Source organism: Herpailurus yagouaroundi, unplaced genomic scaffold (assembly GCF_014898765.1).
Source record: "Herpailurus yagouaroundi ecotype Mexico unplaced genomic scaffold, PumYag 29, whole genome shotgun sequence".
Taxonomy (NCBI): Eukaryota; Metazoa; Chordata; class Mammalia; order Carnivora; family Felidae; genus Herpailurus; species Herpailurus yagouaroundi.
The window spans coordinates 41,151,122-41,170,624 of record NW_024412377.1 but is presented as its reverse complement, the minus strand read 5'-3'; the positions used below and the strand labels follow the sequence as shown (position 1 = coordinate 41,170,624).

At 39.1% G+C, this 19,503-nt stretch overlaps 1 protein-coding gene across 7 annotated transcripts in view; it reads right to left on the bottom strand.

Annotated features, from left to right (window-relative positions):
• Nucleotides 1-19,503, bottom strand: part of FBXO38 (F-box protein 38) — a 56,837-nt gene that overhangs the window by 22,697 nt on the left and 14,637 nt on the right. For 6 of the 7 annotated variants that reach the window (XM_040496935.1, XM_040496947.1, XM_040496926.1 and 3 more), the window contains exons 4-12: nucleotides 17,754-17,917; nucleotides 17,391-17,556; nucleotides 14,086-14,223; nucleotides 12,736-12,873; nucleotides 9,978-10,071; nucleotides 8,408-8,538; nucleotides 4,668-4,838; nucleotides 2,879-3,021; nucleotides 1,360-1,570 (exon numbers count right to left, since the gene is read on the bottom strand). In XM_040496935.1, coding sequence (XP_040352869.1) covers nucleotides 1,360-1,570; nucleotides 2,879-3,021; nucleotides 4,668-4,838; nucleotides 8,408-8,538; nucleotides 9,978-10,071; nucleotides 12,736-12,873; nucleotides 14,086-14,223; nucleotides 17,391-17,556; nucleotides 17,754-17,917 — 1,356 coding nt within the window. The remainder of the gene's footprint in view (nucleotides 1-1,359; nucleotides 1,571-2,878; nucleotides 3,022-4,667; nucleotides 4,839-8,407; nucleotides 8,539-9,977; nucleotides 10,072-12,735; nucleotides 12,874-14,085; nucleotides 14,224-17,390; nucleotides 17,557-17,753; nucleotides 17,918-19,503) is intronic. The other variant, XM_040496971.1, reaches the window with a different exon arrangement.

Genomic DNA, 19,503 nt, shown 5'->3' with positions numbered 1-19,503 from the left:
ATTCCTAAAAGTACTCATGTAGAAATAAAAAAGATAAAGTTGTACATAACTGTAAATTACCTCAAGAAGTAAGAAGATTGAAGCTAGAAATAAAGGTTAGGAATTCGTTAGCATATAGTTGGTACCGAAGCTGGGGGTGAGTGAGCTCATCTAGAGAAAATGTGTAGAGAGAGACAGACAGATGGAGAGTCAAAGTAGAATAGAGAAGGTGCTGCAGGCAAAGGAAACTGAACAGACACGTCCAGTGAGACACTAGGAAAACCAGGAAGATGGTTTCAGAGATGCCAAGAGTTATCTCAGGAAGGTACCAGTGGACAAGAATGACAAATGCTGCTGAGATGTTAAATAAGATGCAAGTGGAGAAATGACCATCATCTTTCTTAACAGAGCCACTGATGACTTCACCGAGAGCCAAAATGGAGAGTTCTGCAGAAAACATGTGCGGTGAGAAAGTGAAGACAATGCCTACAGATGACTCTTCAGTCGGGACCTATATTCTTGGAGCAATCCCAAAGGGAAGCGTGCTCAACACACAGTGTGCTTTCATGATGAAAGCACTTACAGAACCTCGGGGCACCCTATTTCTCATTAATTACTGTGTCCAAGAAAATGAGCAAAAGGACAACGCTAACAAGATGGCATGGAGAGATTCTTTTTCCAGTTCTTGAGGGTCAACCGGGAAACTGGAAAACACGGTAAGAACACAACTTCCCTCCATCCTCACTCACCAACAGAGGGGCAGACGAAGCCTAAGAACACAGGGGCTGGACACAGCAGGTGTTTAGTCAATACTGAAGAGCTGCATGGATAATTACGTAAGTGAATCCAACAGGTCTTTATTAGCTCAGGTACCTAATATGTTGGGTGGCTGTTGAGACTTAATGACGAAAGGCAAGTGAGAGGTGCCCGACACAATATCTAGCACGTGACTGGTATTCATTTTTGTCAGATCTAGGAACATCCAAAAATAGTCTCCACAATGAAATTCAATTTACCTATTTATCGGTCAGGGAGATAGAATGGGATGCTCTTTTGCCCAAATCCTGAAAGTTAAATTTCAGTTAAGCCAGGCCTCTAAGGCTCACTGTACCCAAATTCCACAGCATTGATGCGTCCTTCCCATTCTGTATGCACCCTTACAGATTTTACGGACGAGAGGCATCATGGCTTTGAAACGAATAAGCAGACAGGCACATTTCATCCACCACCCACCCCGTCTGCCTCGTCACCCAGGTCCCCACAATGTGTAAAGTGACAAGCTGAAACGGGGGAAGAAGGGAACGGAACAGGGTCAGCCAGAGAAATATAATCCGAAGTAAAAATCATTTCTGTCTGGAGCTCACAAAAGATCTGGGTTACCGTCGGCTGCAAACTGCTGCTCTCCTGGCTGCAGGTCTGGCCGGAAGTCGTTCTCCTCATCGGAGTCATCTGGATGATGGTGATTGTTATCGTGGATGTTGGCATTATTCTGGGCATTATTGTCATTGTCATTGTTGGAGTTCTGGTTGCTAACAAGGGCCGAGGAAACCCCGATTCCTGTGCCTGCACTTAGACCAACTCGAGCACAGCCCTAAGGCAAGACGAAACCACATGCGTGTTCATTGAAGTTAGTACAGAACACCTCATTTTTGACATTCATCTTTATGTAAGAATATTTACATAGCACGACTTTCACATATGCATAAAGGACCTTATTAAAGGCAAGCAAGACGAAGTGTTTTCAGTCTGGATTTATAGGTGATGAAATGCACAGTGGAAAGAGGTCTGTGCTATAGCTGCAACCTGAAACCCCACATTCTAACCTCAAATCCTGAGCCTCCCCCCACTATATTGTACTGCTTCCAACAGTGGGAATGTGACCATTAAGAACTGAGGAGAGGGGCTCCTGGGTGGCTCAGTTGGTTAAGCATCAGACTTCAGCTTAGGTCATGATCTCACGGTTTGTGGGTTCGAGCCCCGTGTCGGGCTCTGTGCTGACAGCTCAGAGCCTGGAGCCTGCTTTGGATTCTGGGTCTCCCTCTCTCTCTGCTCCTCCCCAGTTTGCACTCTGTCTCTCTCAAATAAATAAACATTAAAAAAAAAAAAATTAAGAACTGAGAAGAGAAAAAAAAAAACTGAGGAGAGAGAAGATAATTAGTTGAAACATCAAGTTTTTATTATAGGGCGAATGAAGTGTTATTTGTGAAGTAGTTTAAAAATAACATTCTGAACAACTAGACAATCTCAGATTTTTCAGGATATGCACAGGAAAGAGAACAGCAAAGTAAAACATTTCCAAAATAAATCCCTAATCCTTATTTATATCTGAGGTTCCTTTTTTTTTTTTTTTTAATGTTTATTTATTTTGAGAGAGAGCATGAGTACAAGCGGGGAGAGAGGCAAAGAGAGAAAAAGAGAGAGAATCTCAAGCAGGTTCCATACTATCAGCACAGAGCCTGACACAACTGGGGGTCAGGGGGAGGCTCGATCTCACAAACCACGAGATCTTGACCTGGGGCCAAAATCAAGAGTCAGGCACCTAACCTACTTGAGACACCCAGGCACCCCATATATTTGAGGTTCCTAAGTAAAGATTTATTCTCCCAACTAACTGAGTAATAAATTTGGCTTGGCTCAAATTTCCACCATTGCTTTTACCTTACCTTGTTTGTAGAACTGACGGAGACAGCTTTCCACTTACATTTTCCTTCCCCTCCTCTGGAGACCCCTTACCAGAACAAGGGACCATGTAACACTATAACCTTTATGCCTTCACTGAAGCTAGCAGTAAAAAGTCTAATTATAATGTAAAGGCATATTATTAGAAAGAAAAGCACTTAGGTTTTGTGTTTTTCCTTGAGTATTAAAACAAATAAAAAATCCCACAAACGTGACTTACTTTGGGTGGCTCACGAAACATCTGGTCTAGCGAAATAAACTCCAGGCTGGGCAACAATTCAATAAACTGGCCAAAGGAGTCCAGCTTCAAAGCGTGGCACCGCACTAAGTTGATATCAACCAATCGAGTCCATCTTGAGTGGTCTGTTGGAGAAATGGCATGGCCAGAGAATTTAACTAACATTTTCTCCATTTTCTCCACTACAGATGAATTTTGCTATAGGTCACAAATACTTTCCAATCCTTTTTCTTTAAAGAATTTTGCTCTTCTCTCATGATCTCAAAAACTTGTTGACTAACCTATGATGTTTCCTTACCTAATTTCACTGTGAGAACTACATGGCTTGGGAACCATTAACTGGAAACCAAGTCAGCCTTGATTTAAAATGTGATCCATTCAACAACCTACAGGCCTCTTCAACAATAGGACACTAGTTAAAAAAGATGTTGGTGCATTCATTTAATACAACATTATGCAGCTCTTTTAAAAGAATGAAGGAGAATTGAGTATTGCTATGGAAAGCTCTCCCAGATATTCCGAGTGTGAAAAACAAGCTACAGGAGAGGATACACATAGTAAGGTCCTTTTGTATATATAAATCACTTTGAAATGCAATACATGTATAGGCTGCAATATGCACAAAATAATCTGTCCAGAAGAATATATAAGAAACCGTTGATGGTGGTTACCTTTGAGAAGAGGAGACTTTTCATTTTGTACCTTTCTGTACTGTTTGGTATTGTTTATCAAGTGCATGTATTACTTTTAGTTTTTAAGTGTTAACAGGAGTTCTGAGTGATGGGATTATAGGCCATTTTTTGTTTTCTTCTTTATACTCTTCTGTATTTAAGAAAACAAACAAACCAAAAATCCAATAAATGTTATTTTTTAAAAGTGATCTATGCCCGCTACAACCTAGTTTGTATTTCCCAATAACTTTTTGGTGCAGCTGGGCCAGGGACAGGATTTCACTTCCAGCAGGGGAGACATGGCCATTCTAATGAGTCATCTCAGCAGATGCCCCAGAGCCCGAAGAAGATAGGCTGGAGACGGCCCTGCAAGGGGCCGCAGTACCCCTGTGAGGCAGCGCAGACAGTAGAGGAGCTGTTCTGCGGGTGGCAGTGAGGGGGCCTGGTTTGGTGAAACATGATGTCACAACGAAAGTTCTCTAGCTCTGAATTCACTTAAAGGTTTGTGAATTTAGGTATTCAAGAAGGGCCTTAAAGAAACTCAGGGAGGAAAATGAACCCCCCCAAATAAGGAAACATATCAATCACAAAAGTCACACTTGTACACATAAGGGATCAGGTGGGGAGAGGAAAGCTGAAATAGCCAAGGATTTTAAGGCAACTGAACAGTTCAATACAAGTTAATGTTAAACATGTCACCTAATTAAAGTTTTTTTGTTTTTTTTTTTTAAATACATACCCACTTTGTCCTTTCAGATGATGTGCCATTTGAAGGTAACTCAGAGAAAACAAATATCCCAGGCAACAATTGCTAACATTAATTTTATGTCCCTGACTGAATGAAATATATATAAAAATCAGGGAAGTTGAATCCATAACCTAGACAGTGCCAATTTCTAGGCAGAGAATTTCAGAGTTCGAAGAAGCACCGACAGAATTCCAAGTTCGTTATCAAAGGTTCCCAGAACTTGTACGAACGATCCATACAAAATATCTACATTTTTACAATAGGAATGCAATTCGTAACCACACAGAGAAAAAAAGAAAAACATATTACTTTCGATACCAGTCAGACATAGCCTTAGTTAAGCCTACAGTACCTGAGATCCAATTGTATGGGTTATGTAGATGGGGGCAATTATAAATTGCCAGGTATTTGATACAGGAAAAAACTTCATTGACTGCCTTCATCCCTATATCGGTGATGATACCAGGATTTTCTACCACATCGGCCAAACCATACTTTACCAGATCTGCATTCGCCATTCTACCTAAAAAGAGAGATTAAAAAAAAAAAAAGAGAGACAGAGAGAGAAATTCTTAAATGTCATGGAACGTTGCCAATTCTTTATTTTAACATCCAGTATATCACTCTCTATGACCGTTCTGGGTCATCTATCCATCATGTATTCAGGTTTGAGTACAATCTTAGGTTAGGTAGTCTGTGCAAATACCATTTATATTGCAAAATAAAAATTTATATTAAAAGCCAAGGGATAGCTAGTAGAAACATATTATTTTCAATTGTTTAGGAAAGGAAAAAAAGCAAAAATTCTTAAAAGTAAAACAACATATTGTATTAGTTCACACTTATAGGAAGTTTTAGTTTTACCTTTTGAAAAGAAAAATAAGATCTTTAATACGGAATTCTCTTTCACAAGTAACAGGATCATATTTTTGGAGTCGGGTATGGCCGCGTAGAAAAAAGTAAACTGGGAAATCAGACTCATTCTTAGCCCCTGTGGTATTGCTTAGTAAAGAGGAGCCCATCCCCAGAAAGTGGACTTCTAAGTCAAATACACCCACTCCCTCTCCCACTGGGCTTTACTGCCTCCTGTCATAGGCCCAGACTGAGGGTCGGGGAGGTAGGGATTAGTAAAAGAGGGTCCTCCTACTAGACTAGACGGCACTGGAAATCATACCTCATTATTCGCCTTTTGTCCTCATTTCCCCCAGCTGCCTGCCCCTACTCTCCAAGATGGTCCACTTGACTATACGCAATTTGAAGGAAAAAGGGAGCGTGACTAGTTTACAGTTATAATTTCTGTGTCCAGCGTAGTGCTGGGATGCAGGCACTCTCATCAATGTCTCTCACAGTCCTTACTGCCATCTGACACAAAACACAAACAAAACTGTTGCTCTGATGAAGCTGCCCCGCATATGGCAGGGTCTGACACCTTTAGCCCAGAACACATTTACGACTATTTACTCCAAGCTCTACCAATTTTACTCTCCACACAGGTCACGGTCTCTCTCCTATAGTCCCTGTTTTTGGTATTTTCTGGCATTTCTTGCAGAGTTTACCTTAACCCATCCTTTACAGTTTGGGTGAGCAATTTTCTTCAGCCTACTTATAAAAACAGCAGGCTGTTTTCTTGTCCTTTGGACTTGAAACTTGTCTTCTCTCTAATGACTGGGTAAATCTTGAACTGGCTCTGTTCCCTGTCTGCATAAATGCTGCAACCTAACATGATAAACCCACCTGATGTTCACTCCTTTGAGGCCACCTCCTTCTTCTGGCTCTCAGGGTCTCCGGATTATCATGCTCCCTCAAGCACCCTGATGATATCACCTAGAACTCATTTTTGTTTCCTTTTTCTTTAGCCCACAGGTCAGCTAAAAGTAAAAGCTACCATTCACTAAATGCTTTCTAAATGTCAGAGACTGTAACGATAAAACTGGTTTTATTACTGACTCCTCCAAACCATCTGAGGGAAAAGTGGGAAGTGGTCTACCTCCGCTGTAACAAATGGGAAAACATGGAATTAAGAAGTAACCTGCCCAAGGTCCCATCAGTTATGAGGCAGGTCTCTCCCCCGCTCTCCAAAGCCCCAGCACCAAAGATTACTCTATACTGCTCTGGTTTTTAAAGAGTTTTAGGTGACTTTTCTTATATTCTTAACACATAGCATCTGCTTTTCGGCATATCCATATCCCCAACCTGGCACTGTCATTTCTGCCATAAATGTATGGGGCACAAAGGTGCTGTTTCCATTTAAGTTTTGCCAAGTCTTTGCATCAAAACAATGATACAAGTTTTACTAGAGGTGATGCCACCTCCACCTTCTGGAAAGATGCTTCAAAATCTAAATCACTGGAAGAGTGAGTTTAAGGGATGAAGTATACATTCCTTCCTAGACAGTCTGTTAGAGGCACCTGTCATCACCGTGAGACAGAGAATCCTAGGCTGTCTCTGGAGGAACGGAGGCAAGTATGTATATGGAGAAATGGGTGAACTGCAGCAAATATGAAGACGAGAATTGCTTACGAAAGGTCAAGACGAGACTTCTATCAAAGAGACTATGAAACAAGTTATACTGCAAAGCACAGTAGTAGTCAAAAGGTAAAGTGTTTTTCTACTGAAGGTGCGTTAAGGGGAAAGAGATACCTACAGGGAAATAGCTGGTTATAAAGACAACTCTTGGGGGCACCTGGGTGGCTCAGTTGGTTAAACTCTCACAGTTTGTGAGTTCGAGCCCTGCATCAGGCTCTGCGCTGACAGCGCGGAGTCGGCTTGGGATTCTCTCTCCCTTTCCCTCTGCCCCTCCCCTGCTTGCTCTCTTTCCCTCAAAATAAATAAAAATAAACTTAAAAAAAAAATAATAAAGACAGCTCTTCAAGACTATCTTTCAGTGGACCTAAATTTGGCCATCTTGAAGATAGAAAATTTGTCAAGTTTTGAGCTTTGGAAAAGAGGAATAAATACAATTACAGAAAGAACACCAATTACCAAGTTAGAAATTGTGTTGGGTCACACATAAGATATTGTAGAAACAACACACAGAATGGAACCAACCTCAAACAAAACTAGAAAAGTCTGAGATCAAATACATTCACTTTATATCAATTTAGCATTTTAAAGCTGTGCTGGTGAAAAGCCAATCTTTTTCAAAGTTATACACATTAAAAAGGATTCCCACGTTAAACTGGCAAGAAGATAAGGATTTGCTTTCTCAATCCTTCATATGTAATAATGAGCACCGCCACAAGGAAAAAGTGAACAAAACATTACTGTGACATCTGTTTGACCTAGATTGTCCTGACTAGAGGAACTGAGCCTTCTTATGTTCTTCTACAACGCAAATTAGAGCCTGAGAAAAAATGCCATCTAGTATGATAGTGAGTAAAAAGACTTGTTATAAATTACATGGGGAAGAAACTAATTCTTGCAAAAATCAAAACATGCTGGTGGTAGAAATGATCTTGCATGTCTGATTAATGTCATGGGGAGAAAAGCTTGAAAAATGAATTGACATGCATTCAAACCCAACTGAATGAGTTCCCAGTTGTAAATACATTCCAGAAAATGCTGTGAACAAGCCTTCCAACAGCGAGCATCATCAAATGAATACTGACCATTACGTGCTCACACTATCTGGGAAATCCAGAACCCCCAGCGGGCTTATTATGGAAATGAAGAGCATGGACAGGGAATGGAACCTCATCTGAGAGGACCATCAAAAGCTTCAAGAAGTGTGGCAGATCAAATTCAACAAATGGAACCAAGGATGATGTTCTGTGAAAAAAATGAAGCAGAATGGGAAAGAAACTTGGGCAGTAAAATGGAGACAATATCAAATGTAGGTAAGGACTTTTTTTTTTTTTTTTGTATACTGTTAATCATATATTTTCCATGATATGCTAAATCAGAAGCAATATGGGAAAAAAAATCACTGACACTTCAAGTTGAAATTACAAGTTTCTTTTTCAAGAAGAGAGAACACCTAAGATTTTAAGCTAATATTCAAGAAAATACGGCATATCTCAATTCAGGTTTCAGTTTGTCAAGTAAGTTCTCTATAGCAATTCCAGAGAATAAAAACAGTTGATTAAGTCTTACTCTGCAGCAAAAACTCATCTACATATCCCAGATGAAGTGTTTCAAACTGGGGGAACTCCAACTCTGCCATCTTTAGGGCAGAAAAGACGCCATCTTTGGTTAGGGAAGGCTGGATCCGAACTTCATGTAACCTATGAACAAAGAGATAAATATCAGAGTAAAACAAAAACCATCAGAATCAAAGGGTCTTCCTAACATAAGCCTCTGAAAGAAGTTCATCTTATTGAAGTGCCAAAGGCAAACAACTTCCCCCTCTTCTACTAAAAAACATTAGGGATGTTTTATTTTTTAAGTTTTTAAAATTTATTTTGAGAGAGAGAGAGAGAGAGAGAGAGAGAGAGGATCCCAAGAAGGCTCCACACTGTTAGTGGGGCTTGATCTCATGAACCACGAGATCGTGACCTGAGCCGAAATCAAAAGTGAGATGCATAACCGACTAAGCCACCCAGGCACGCTGAGATGTTTCCTTCAAAGGAGCATTTTGCAAAGTGTGGGCACATCTTAGGCGGTACACTGAAGTTACATTAATTAACAATGAATTATACAGTAAGAATCTTATATCCTTTCAAAGGTGCTTTCTTTTTCTTTTAAAAAAAAAAATTCTCTTTAATGTTTATTTTTCAGAAAGAGCACCAGTGGGGGAGGGGCAGAGAGAGCGGGAGACACAGAATCCGAAGCAGGCTCCAGGCTCTGAGCTGTCAGCACAGAGCTCGATGTGGGGCTCAAACCCATGAACAATAAATCAGACACTTAACAATAAGTCAGACACTTAACTGACTGAACCACCCAGATGCCCCTCAAGGTGCTTTCTTAACCCTGGTTAAGTTAAAAGTCAGAATCTGCGTCTGGTGTTATTTCTTTCACATCTTTTTTATGCTAGCTGTTAAAGTACCATTTTAACAAAGATTATAGTTGTATATTGGGTAACAAAACCTACTTAAAGTTAGAAACTATTTTTATTTATATTCTTAATATACTATTGATAGAGAGCAAGAGTTTTGTTTTTGAATAAATTTAAAAAATGGTTACCTCAATTTAAATAAAACAAAAGTAGAGGTAGACTTTTGATCTGTAGGAAACAGTTAAATGTGGCATAAACTGATGCAAAGAAAGCTATGTTAAAAATATAAAAGTGTTACAAGTTCGGCACTCTTAAAAATCTGATTTAAAATACTGATTTCTAAATAGCAAATACTGTCACCAACTAACTGAAATTATTCCAAAATCATATAGGTTGAAATACATGGTTCCCAAGAGAGCTGCAGAAACCAGTGCATCAATGCTGACTTCTGTTGGACTCTCAGGCACTTCCAGAATGTTGACTGCTCTTCTGAGGTGAGACCGCACCCTTTCAGAGTTTGCTGGATCTGGAGTGCAGCTCGACTGGTCAGCAGTTATATATAACACAAGATTACCAATAAGTGACACCCTGATGCTAATGTAAACAACTCCTTTGTATTTTAAATCAAGACAAGGCATAATCAAACTTCATACATACACTCCCCCAATTTTTGGAAAACCAGAAAAAACGTAATTCTAAGACAAAAGGCAATGTGAAGAGGAAACATACCTACGAGCAGCAGTGATGATGAGGTAACCAAGATCTACTTCAAGAGCGTTTTTGCAAGCTCCCAATACAATAGTGTGCAAATTTCTAAAACCACCTAGTTAAGGGAGAAAATGAACAAAAACAGTATTTTGTTTGACCACAGCACTTTTAGTAAAGTATTTATACGCACTTTTACACACTTCAGATAACTCTTTGGTTAAAAGTAAATCTAAGCTTGTCTTTCCATTCAAATTAATATCTCAATATGAATTATGGCTGCTAGTCATTTCCCAGAAAGAGATGAAAATGGACAGATACTGTCCTTCTGAAAAGACATTCTGACAGCATCAAAAAATTACTCCAAATTACTGAGGCGTTTGAGAAAGGATTTTCAGAAAACCAGAAGTTCATAAGGAAACCATTAAAGAAGGGATCCTGACATTTTCTAGCCAAGGTTTGAACCTCCAATATAACATACAGAACAAGACCAGCAAGCACTTCCTTAATGTCAACTGGGTTTTTTCCCCATATTTTTGAAACTTGCAAATATAGAGCAAAAAAAGCACACAAATTATTAATATATACAGCTCAATGAATTTTCTCAAGATTGACTTTCAACTTTTATGAATTAAAACCATACAGTATGTACTTCTGTATTTGGTTTCTTTTACTGAACATTTTGCTTATGAGATTCATCCAGATTGTTGCATATAGCGGTAGTTTATTCATTCACATTGCTGTGTAATATTCTTTTGCATGAAGATGCCACATTTTAATCATCCATGCTGTTGCTGATAGGCATCTGGGTTGTTCTCATTTGGAGGCTATTATGAACAGTGCTACTGTGAACAATTTTGGGTATGTCTCCTGATAATCATATGTATGCACTTCTGTTGTATTTGACACCAGGAATGCGACTGTTGATATGCATATAATCAACTTTAGTAGATATTATCAAACAGTATTTCCAGTGATTATATCAGTTTATACTCACCAGCAGTGTATGGAACACTATTGTCTTTTTCATGTCAGTCATGCTTAAGCATAGTCATTTTAGTGTTTGTGTATCACACTGTAATTTTATTTTTTGCATTTCCCTAATAGATTAATGACGTTTATTATTTTTTTCATGTTTATTGCCCATTTGGTTATCCCCTTTTGTGAATTTTCTATTCAAGTTGTATCCCCATTTTCTGCCTTTGTCTCATTAATCTTAAGTGTACTTCATATATTCTAGATACAAGTCCTCTATCTGGTATCTGTATCGCCAATAGATTCTCCCACTCGGTAGCCTGGCTTTTCACTCTCTTAATCGTGCCTTTGATGAATGGAAAAAATCTTAATTTTAATATAGTACAGTTTATCAATTTCTTCTTCATGGTTAAGTGCTTTTTGGTATCCTGTTTAATAATAAATCTTTGTCTACCTAAGGTCAAAAAGATATTCTCCTACGTTTTCTTTTACAAACTTTTTGTTCTTCACATTTGGATCTATGATTCATCTGGAATTAACTTTTGTGTGAGGTATGCTGACTCCTTAAGTAAAATATAAGGTAGAATCATTCTTAAACCCCCAATAGCAGAGAAAAGTCTGTTTCTCTCTCAGGATGTGGATACAAACTCTTAACTTTTGGCATCTCCCTCTAGGTCTTCTGATAAATGGTTTCACTGTGGTCTCCTTACCCCTGACTTTTTCCTGCTAGCTACAGCCATGCAGTAAAAATAATGCTGTTAATCTCGAGGGGGCCTGCTCCATCCCCTTTACACAATGTAATGAAGTCTACTTACGCCAGACTAGACTGACAAAATGCCTAAAAATGTAGTGCTTACTCATATTTTAACAGTATTAAGAATGTCAATTTGTTACCAATGGTACTTAATAATTTTCCACTTGTATTTCGAATATACAAAGTTAGATTTTTAGTTGTCAACTATTAATTACCTAACTAGCTGAATTTCTTACTATTTTTAGTGCAGTGAGATGTTTAACGTGGAGCACATTCCGTCACATATCATTATTTCAAAAACCATGAAAGGACCTAGAGAGTAAAATATATTTTTCTTTTCAAAGCCATCATCTGATGAACGGATCCAATATCCAAGTGATACACATGAAACCCTTTTGTTTATTTTTTTTAAAGTTTATTTATTTATTTTGAGACAGAGAAGAAGGGAGGGACAGAGAGAGGGAGAATGAGAATCCCAAGCAGGCTCTGCACTGCCAGCACAGAGCCCAACATGGGGCTCAATCCCACAAACCATGAGATCATGACCTGAGCTGAAATCAAGAGTCGGACGCCCAACTGACTGAACCACCCAGAAGCCCCAACATGAATGAAAGCATTTTATATACCATCAAGTAATAGACAAATGTCAGACACTATCATTACTAATGACTGAGTCCTTTTGTAGACCTAAGGTATACAAGTCAAAAAACGTCTCTGATCACCAATGGACACTTGAAATCCCTGTAAGTATCTCTCAGAAAAATTCCAAATACAACAGATGTATGATTAACTAATAAGTATTAACAAGCCAGAAAACATGCCTTACCACTGTACTATTTATCCTGAGATGGTTGAACACAGCATTAAAAAAAAAAAAAAAAAAAAAAAGACTGCTATCCCATGCTCATGGTTATTCTCCATTACACACCAGACAGAAAGGGCAATTACTAACAAGCATTTTCTTTTAAAATGACTCACAAGAGAAGCTATAAAAGCATAATAATTTTTTAAATGGATTTAAAAAGTATTCAGTAACTAAAGTAAAATGAGTACCTGATCTCCAACTGTCTTCAACTACGTGTTGGATAAGACCTCCAAGGAAAGGAACTCGAACCATTTCCAAATGTTCCAAGTTTCGGGCAGAGGCTAAGCCTGTTACTAAGGGGACATACTTCAAGGAGTTTGTGGGTCCTGGTGGGGGGAAAAAAACTTCAGTGGAATGATGTAAATTGCCTTAAAAATAAATTTTCAAACCAGCAGCTGAAATGAATTAACTTATGAATTCTATGTGTGAAACTGACAGCCAAGTAGTTGACTCTCTGTAACTTATACTTATTAAAAATGAAAGTACGTATTAAAGCCTGTTAACCATATATTTATTCAGCATAAGGATTTCTCAGTAACACTGGAGAGACACTTAGTATTTTTTGTAAATCCCCTGAAGTCTCAATAGTTTTGAACTCAAAATAACTAAGGAGAGAAAGCCAAGTTGAAAATTTGATCCTTCACTCAAGTAAATAGCTGATCATAAATACCTCTCTAGGTGACCAGTATTGTATTAGATGTTATGGAAGATCACAAGATATAGTCCAATCTATCAAAGAGCTTGTAAATGACATGGAGATGAAACCAACATGACTAATTATAAGGATAAAAAGGTGTAACATATCAACTACAAAAACAGGATCTGTTATACTATATGAAAAAGAAAAAAGAAGAAGAAAAGGCAGGTGTATGGGAAAAGGCAGAAGTCGAAGGACGTACGCAGGTGGAAGGAAGTGTCTCCCTCAGGACAAGGAAACATAACACAGTGTAAAGGAAGACACTGAGGTGAAGGCTGGTATGGTTGCATAGGGGACAGGGAACAGGCAGGTCTGAAAATAAAAGAAGGTACATCTTGGAAAAGAGTCAAAAATAAAGATAACAAGAGGGGCCCTGGTTAGCACTTTAAAGCAAATACTTCCCACTTGATAATCTAGGGCAACAGAGTCACTGAAGGTTTCCGAACAGAAAAGCAGTACCAGACAAGCAGTGCTTTTTGCTTTACAGGAGATTAAGTCACAGTACTATTTACAAGCAGGATAGTTAGGAGACAAGAAACAAAGAAATCAGACGGAGATCTATTAAAACAATCCTACCGAAAGTAAAAAGAGCCTATAAAAAATATGTAGAGACACTGTGCTTTTTTTTTTTTTTTTTTTTTTTGCTAAGGTAAAACACAAATCACGTCTACGGACTTTAAAACAAAAAGTACATTTATTTTCACAAGGTAAGTAAGTTATAAAACATAAACAGTAATAGCATAGTATAATTCCATTTACAAATGTGGCTATGGGGTTTCCTTTAGGGTACTTCCGGAATAGCATATGCACAATTAATTCCACCACAACCATGTACCATTACCTGCACAGTTCCTCATGACGAAAGTTCGTAAACTGATGCAAAGAAAGTCTTTGAACGGCTGTGGTTTGGTGAGTCTTACCCATTTCATATAAAGGTGCCTTAGCATCGGGATACAAGGAATTTCAGGAACATTCACCCCTAAAAACATATACCAAAAAAAAAAAAATCACTAAAAAACTGTATTATGTTTGTATTCTGCCTGTGTAAAAGTGTAAGGTTCTGCTTTTCAAGTTGACAATTTGTCCTTCATGGATATTTTTAACAAAACAAACTACCTAATTAAATTCTATCAAGTTTGGCTTATTTAAAACAGGCCTGTAAAGAACAATTTAAGCAAACCGTAAGTGTACTACTTTGTTCTACTTTCTTATTTCTTTAGAAAAGGCAAATGGGAAGATGAGATTTTAAAAGTATTTCCACATTTTATACACATGAATCTTTCTCATAAGTCTACAACTCTTCTGGGACTCACATACCCAAGAAACGTAAAATGCAAATAAGTTACTGAAAACAAAATTATGTGGAAGGAATACACAACAGTATTCTTTGATGTCAATGCCCACCATCCCGCCAGTGAGAAAACTAAATGTCTCAGGACACAGGCGGGCTAGCTGGCTTCAAATATTGTGGTTTCTGGATGATATCCAGAGACAGACATTAAAGTTGTTTGTACCGGGGCGCCTGGGTGGCGCAGTCGGTTAAGCGTCCCACTTCAGCCAGGTCACGACCTCGCGGTCCGTGAGTTCGAGCCCCGCGTCCGGCTCTGGGCTGATGGCTCGGAGCCTGGAGCCTGTTTCCGATTCTGTGTCTCCCTCTCTCTCTGCCCCTCCCCCGTTCAAGCTCTGTCTCTCTCTGTCCCAAAAATAAACGTTGAAAAAAAAAAATTTTTTTTTAAAGTTGTTTGTACCAATGAATGAGCCTTAAGGACTTGGAACTGTGTGGCAGGAGCCAGTCAGTATGACTCTGGGAAAGTGAGAAACCCATCAGTCATTTACTTTACTATTTCAAACTGATAAAGGTACTTTATCCTTCTGATCTGTAAGTGGCTTAACACTAGGAATCATACCTGCAAAGGACCCCGGCTGAAAGAAAGGGAGGTAAAGGGGCAGGAAAAGCCAAGACACATGAAAGAAGAAAGACAGGTAACTTGTAAGTTCTAAATGGAAGGAAGTGGATCAAGGAAACTGCCCAACAACTAAACCCTGCAGGCTCGTGAAAAGCTAAGGAAGTGACACAAGTCTTTGAGAGAAATCCGAGGACACGAGGACACGGTGAGAGAGCATTTAACACGCAGTAGCTGGCAAAACCAGTTTAATACGACTTTGCATTCAAGTTGCTAGAAGCCCTGCTAGAGAAGGCAGAATCAAGAGTACGTGAACGGTAGTTTCTGCGAAGGCTAAATTCCATAGGATGCTCCAGTATCAGGATTAGTCCTGCCATCCGGCCCTCCCCAAAAAGCAGTTACCTTTAGCCTGGAACTACGCATATACACTGTATGGCAGCAGACAGGAAGTAAAATAGGGGATGAGACCAAAGGAAGAAAGGCAGAGGAAACGAAGTACAGACCTTGACTCAAGATGCAGAATTTACAAAGGTATATTTAGCACCTACCAAGATGGTGGCAATGCTAATTAGGAATCTCAAAGTAGCAAGGGTAAGACAGATCTAGACTACACTGCGATATCCTGTGCCCAATCCACGTTTTGCCCCAGATCCATTCTATAAACAAAGGACAGTTACGGGTCCTCCCCTGAATGTGCATTAATTTACTGTACACATTTGTATCACCATCACAGTGTTAAACTGCTGAATTAATCAAATGAATTAATGCATTTCAACAAAATTTACCAACCACTTATATCTGCAATGAACAATGACAGGAATTATAGAAAATATAAAGACATAAAAACAGTTTCTGACTTTACAGAGCCTATGTTATAAACTGCAGATATCACAGAATCTTTGTATCTAAAAATCCAATCCCAAACTAGATATCCCAAGTGCCTAATCAGAAGCACTCCTTGATCTTGTAAATAAAAGGCTGCTAGAGAGCTTTCCTCTTATGCCATAATTGTGCACATAAGTCCTATTTAAGACCTACTTCTGTTAAAAATAATAATAATCATAGTAATTTTTTAAAAAATGGGGGAGGGGTATGGGGATGCCTGGGTGGCTCAGTTGGTTAAGCTTCTGACTTTGGGTCAGGTCATGATCACACAGTTCATGAGTTCAAGCCCCCACACTGGGCTCCGGGCTGACAGCTCAGAGCCTGGAGCCTGCTTCAGGTTCTGTGTCTCCCTCTCTCTGCCTCTCCCCTGCTTGCGCGCGCACACACACACACTCTCTCTAAAATAAGTAAACGTTAAAAAAAAAAAAAAAAAGACCTACTTCTTACCATCCCTGCTGCACTCCCTGCACCACCTCACCCAGTTTCAGAAATTTCTAGTTCTTAAACCATGACCAATACTCAGAATAATGCTTAGAGCAGAACAGATACTCAATAGGTGTATTTTTAAAAAAATATTTAATAATAAACATTAAAAGTCTAAGGTAACAGGAGTCCTCCCCAAATCCTTTCCATAATGTAAGCCAAAGGTAACAAATTTGGGGAAACATTTGCCCTTATTATTAGGTTGAAATTATTGTGATATAATTTCATCAACTATGTGGATGGAGGATGCACACTATAATCACTGCAAATAAGGTGCCTTTGGAAAAAAAGCACCCTATTTCCCATTTCTCAGGGAAAAAGAGAAGTGGCAGAATTTTCCATTGGCTCTGGGTTGAACATAGGAGAATTTGTTCTAGAGCTGAGGTGTATAAAAAAGGAGCCTGTAGCTGCATGTAGCTATTTGACAAATGAACGTAAGATAAAAATTCAATTTTTCTGTTTCACTAGCCATAGTGGGCACATGGGATAGTACAAACATAAGACATTTCCATCATCACAGGAAGCTGTATTGGAGAAATCTCTGAAGGGCTGAACTAGGACCGAAAGGACAGGGAACAAGGGCAGGATTCTGGCTCATTGAATAAAACAAGACAAAAAACAAAACCTACCAACTTTCAAAACTGCTCAAACCATCTTCAAAAAGGGAACAGACTGGTTGTGAGGCAGTATTTCTCTCACTCCCCAGACCCACCTAGGGCTCTTTAATGGGAAATATAAATTTGTGTACAAGCATTTCTCTGGCCATCATCAATCAACAGAGCCATTTCTAAAATTCTCATTAGTCCCTTTCAGTGACTATTCAATTATAGGACATTTCAAGGAGTCACAGGTGACCCAAGAGACATGTACTCACCAACTAAATGTAAAGTTTGAATTTTGGCTCCTATAGGAATTTTCAGTTTATTTTCAGGAGGAATTGGAAACGCTCCATTACGATTACGAAACTTCCCCAAAATATGAACATGCGGCATATATGTCCATATAGATTCTACCAACTCCAAATGAGAAGTTTCCACACCCTAGAAAATAATGCCAAGCAAGCATAAGAAAGGCTATTAATTTAGCATCAAAAGCGTCTATTTCTGTATCATAATATACTAAGTATGCAATGGGACTTGAATTTTGTTATGGATGAAATCTGGATGTGAGGGAACATGTTCTTTCGTTCTCTGATATATTATTTCATCAATCAGTTGATGTCACCAGGTACACTCACCACTAAGTTTGGGCATGCCTGCAAAGCTTCCAGAACTCCTGGAATGCTAAAAGCCTCATGCCCCCGTACCCTTCGCCTCTCAAGGTATCTAGGGTGAAGGCCATATAGCTGTTCGACGTCTGGCATCTTCTTCAATAGTGTGAGAAAACTGGAATCTGTGAAGCCTGAGAAATTCAGAAGTATTTAGAGGCAAGTTCACCTTTCTGTTCATGAACATTTACTAGTCACTTCTAATTTTTATCAAAAGTTAACCAAAGGTGTCATTTTAAAAATTTTGTAAGACTGACACTACAGCTGAACAAATGGTTAAACAGAAAACATATTCCTTAAGCAAAAGAGGACATGTGTCAGAAACCCCACTTATCCTGAGTTAATATCTTACAGAGCTAAGGCTTTTTATCACTGCCTTGGTGGTGTTTAAGGCACAGAAATCTTCGACTAGGAACAACACACTTTTAACCTGGATAACTTGCACCTATTACTGGACTGGTGGCTGAGGAAGGACCACCTACCTGATCAGCACCGCCCCCCCCCCCCCCCCCCCATCCCAAAGGTACTCTTTGGTTCAGAGAACCTCTAGGGCTCTGCAGAGCACACAACTAAAAAATGAGTAAGATGTGAGGAAGCTCCCAGTTCTAACCTAAATCCCAACAAACCAGGTTCTCTTGGTCTATCCATTTCCTAATAATTACTCTATCCTGTGTTTATCACTCCCTGGACATTTTGGAAAAATGACATTCTGAAAACTGAAAATGAATTGAAATTGAAATGACATTCTGAAAAATGAAAATTTCATTTCTGAAAAAGACAAATGCAAGTTAGCTAAGAGTATCTAAGTGAACCAAACTGAAAGGATGCTGAGCTCACAGAAAGCTATTTATCTGGGAGGCTGACTGTGTTCCATCCACCAGATGGGAACAGTAAGGCAGATTACTTCCACCACTGCAGGGGTTTTGGTATGGTAAGTAGGGAGACCGTCGATACTTCATTATCTGGGATGTTTTGTCTATAACGGAGGTTGTCAGAGAGTCACTTGTCTGCTCACTAATGACAGCTAAAATTATCAATTCTCAAGAACATAAATGAAGCCCCAAATCACTAAGTCTTACATGAGCTGTTCTATTTGCACAGGGCTGGTGCAGATGATTGTGTTAACTTTCGAATCACAAAACTGAAGAGTTAAGAAGAGACCTCAAGGATCACTTGGTCTGATTACAATAACAGCTCTTGCAAAGCAACCTTCACTAACTGAACCAATCAATGTGCTAACCATTCTATACTCTCTCACCTACTCTCACAACCCCCCAAAAAGGTAAATGCCCCACTTATGAATGTAAAAAATGAACTTGAAAGAATCGAAAAGCTACCATGTGGGAGAGCCAGAATTCAAAACCAGGTGTGACCACTGCCAATGCCCATCCTCTTTTGTCACATACTTACTACACATTGTCTCTCGTTAAAAAATCGGCAACCTTCTACCTTTACAGAGATGGACAATCCAAAGAACTTGCATACGTAAACCATAAAAACCATGGTTATCGTTACTACATAGAAAACTGGGGCTTAAATTCTAGGTTTAAACTAATCCCAGGGGGGCATTAGTAAGCAAAGTTAAAGAGATCTTATTCTAGGCTACAGACTGTCTGCTTCAATCCTCTTTTACAGTCACTGCAGGAATGGGAAGCTTTGGGCTCACAGTTATTTATCACAGTCTGAAAGAAATCAGCAAAGATTCTCTTCTAATTTGATA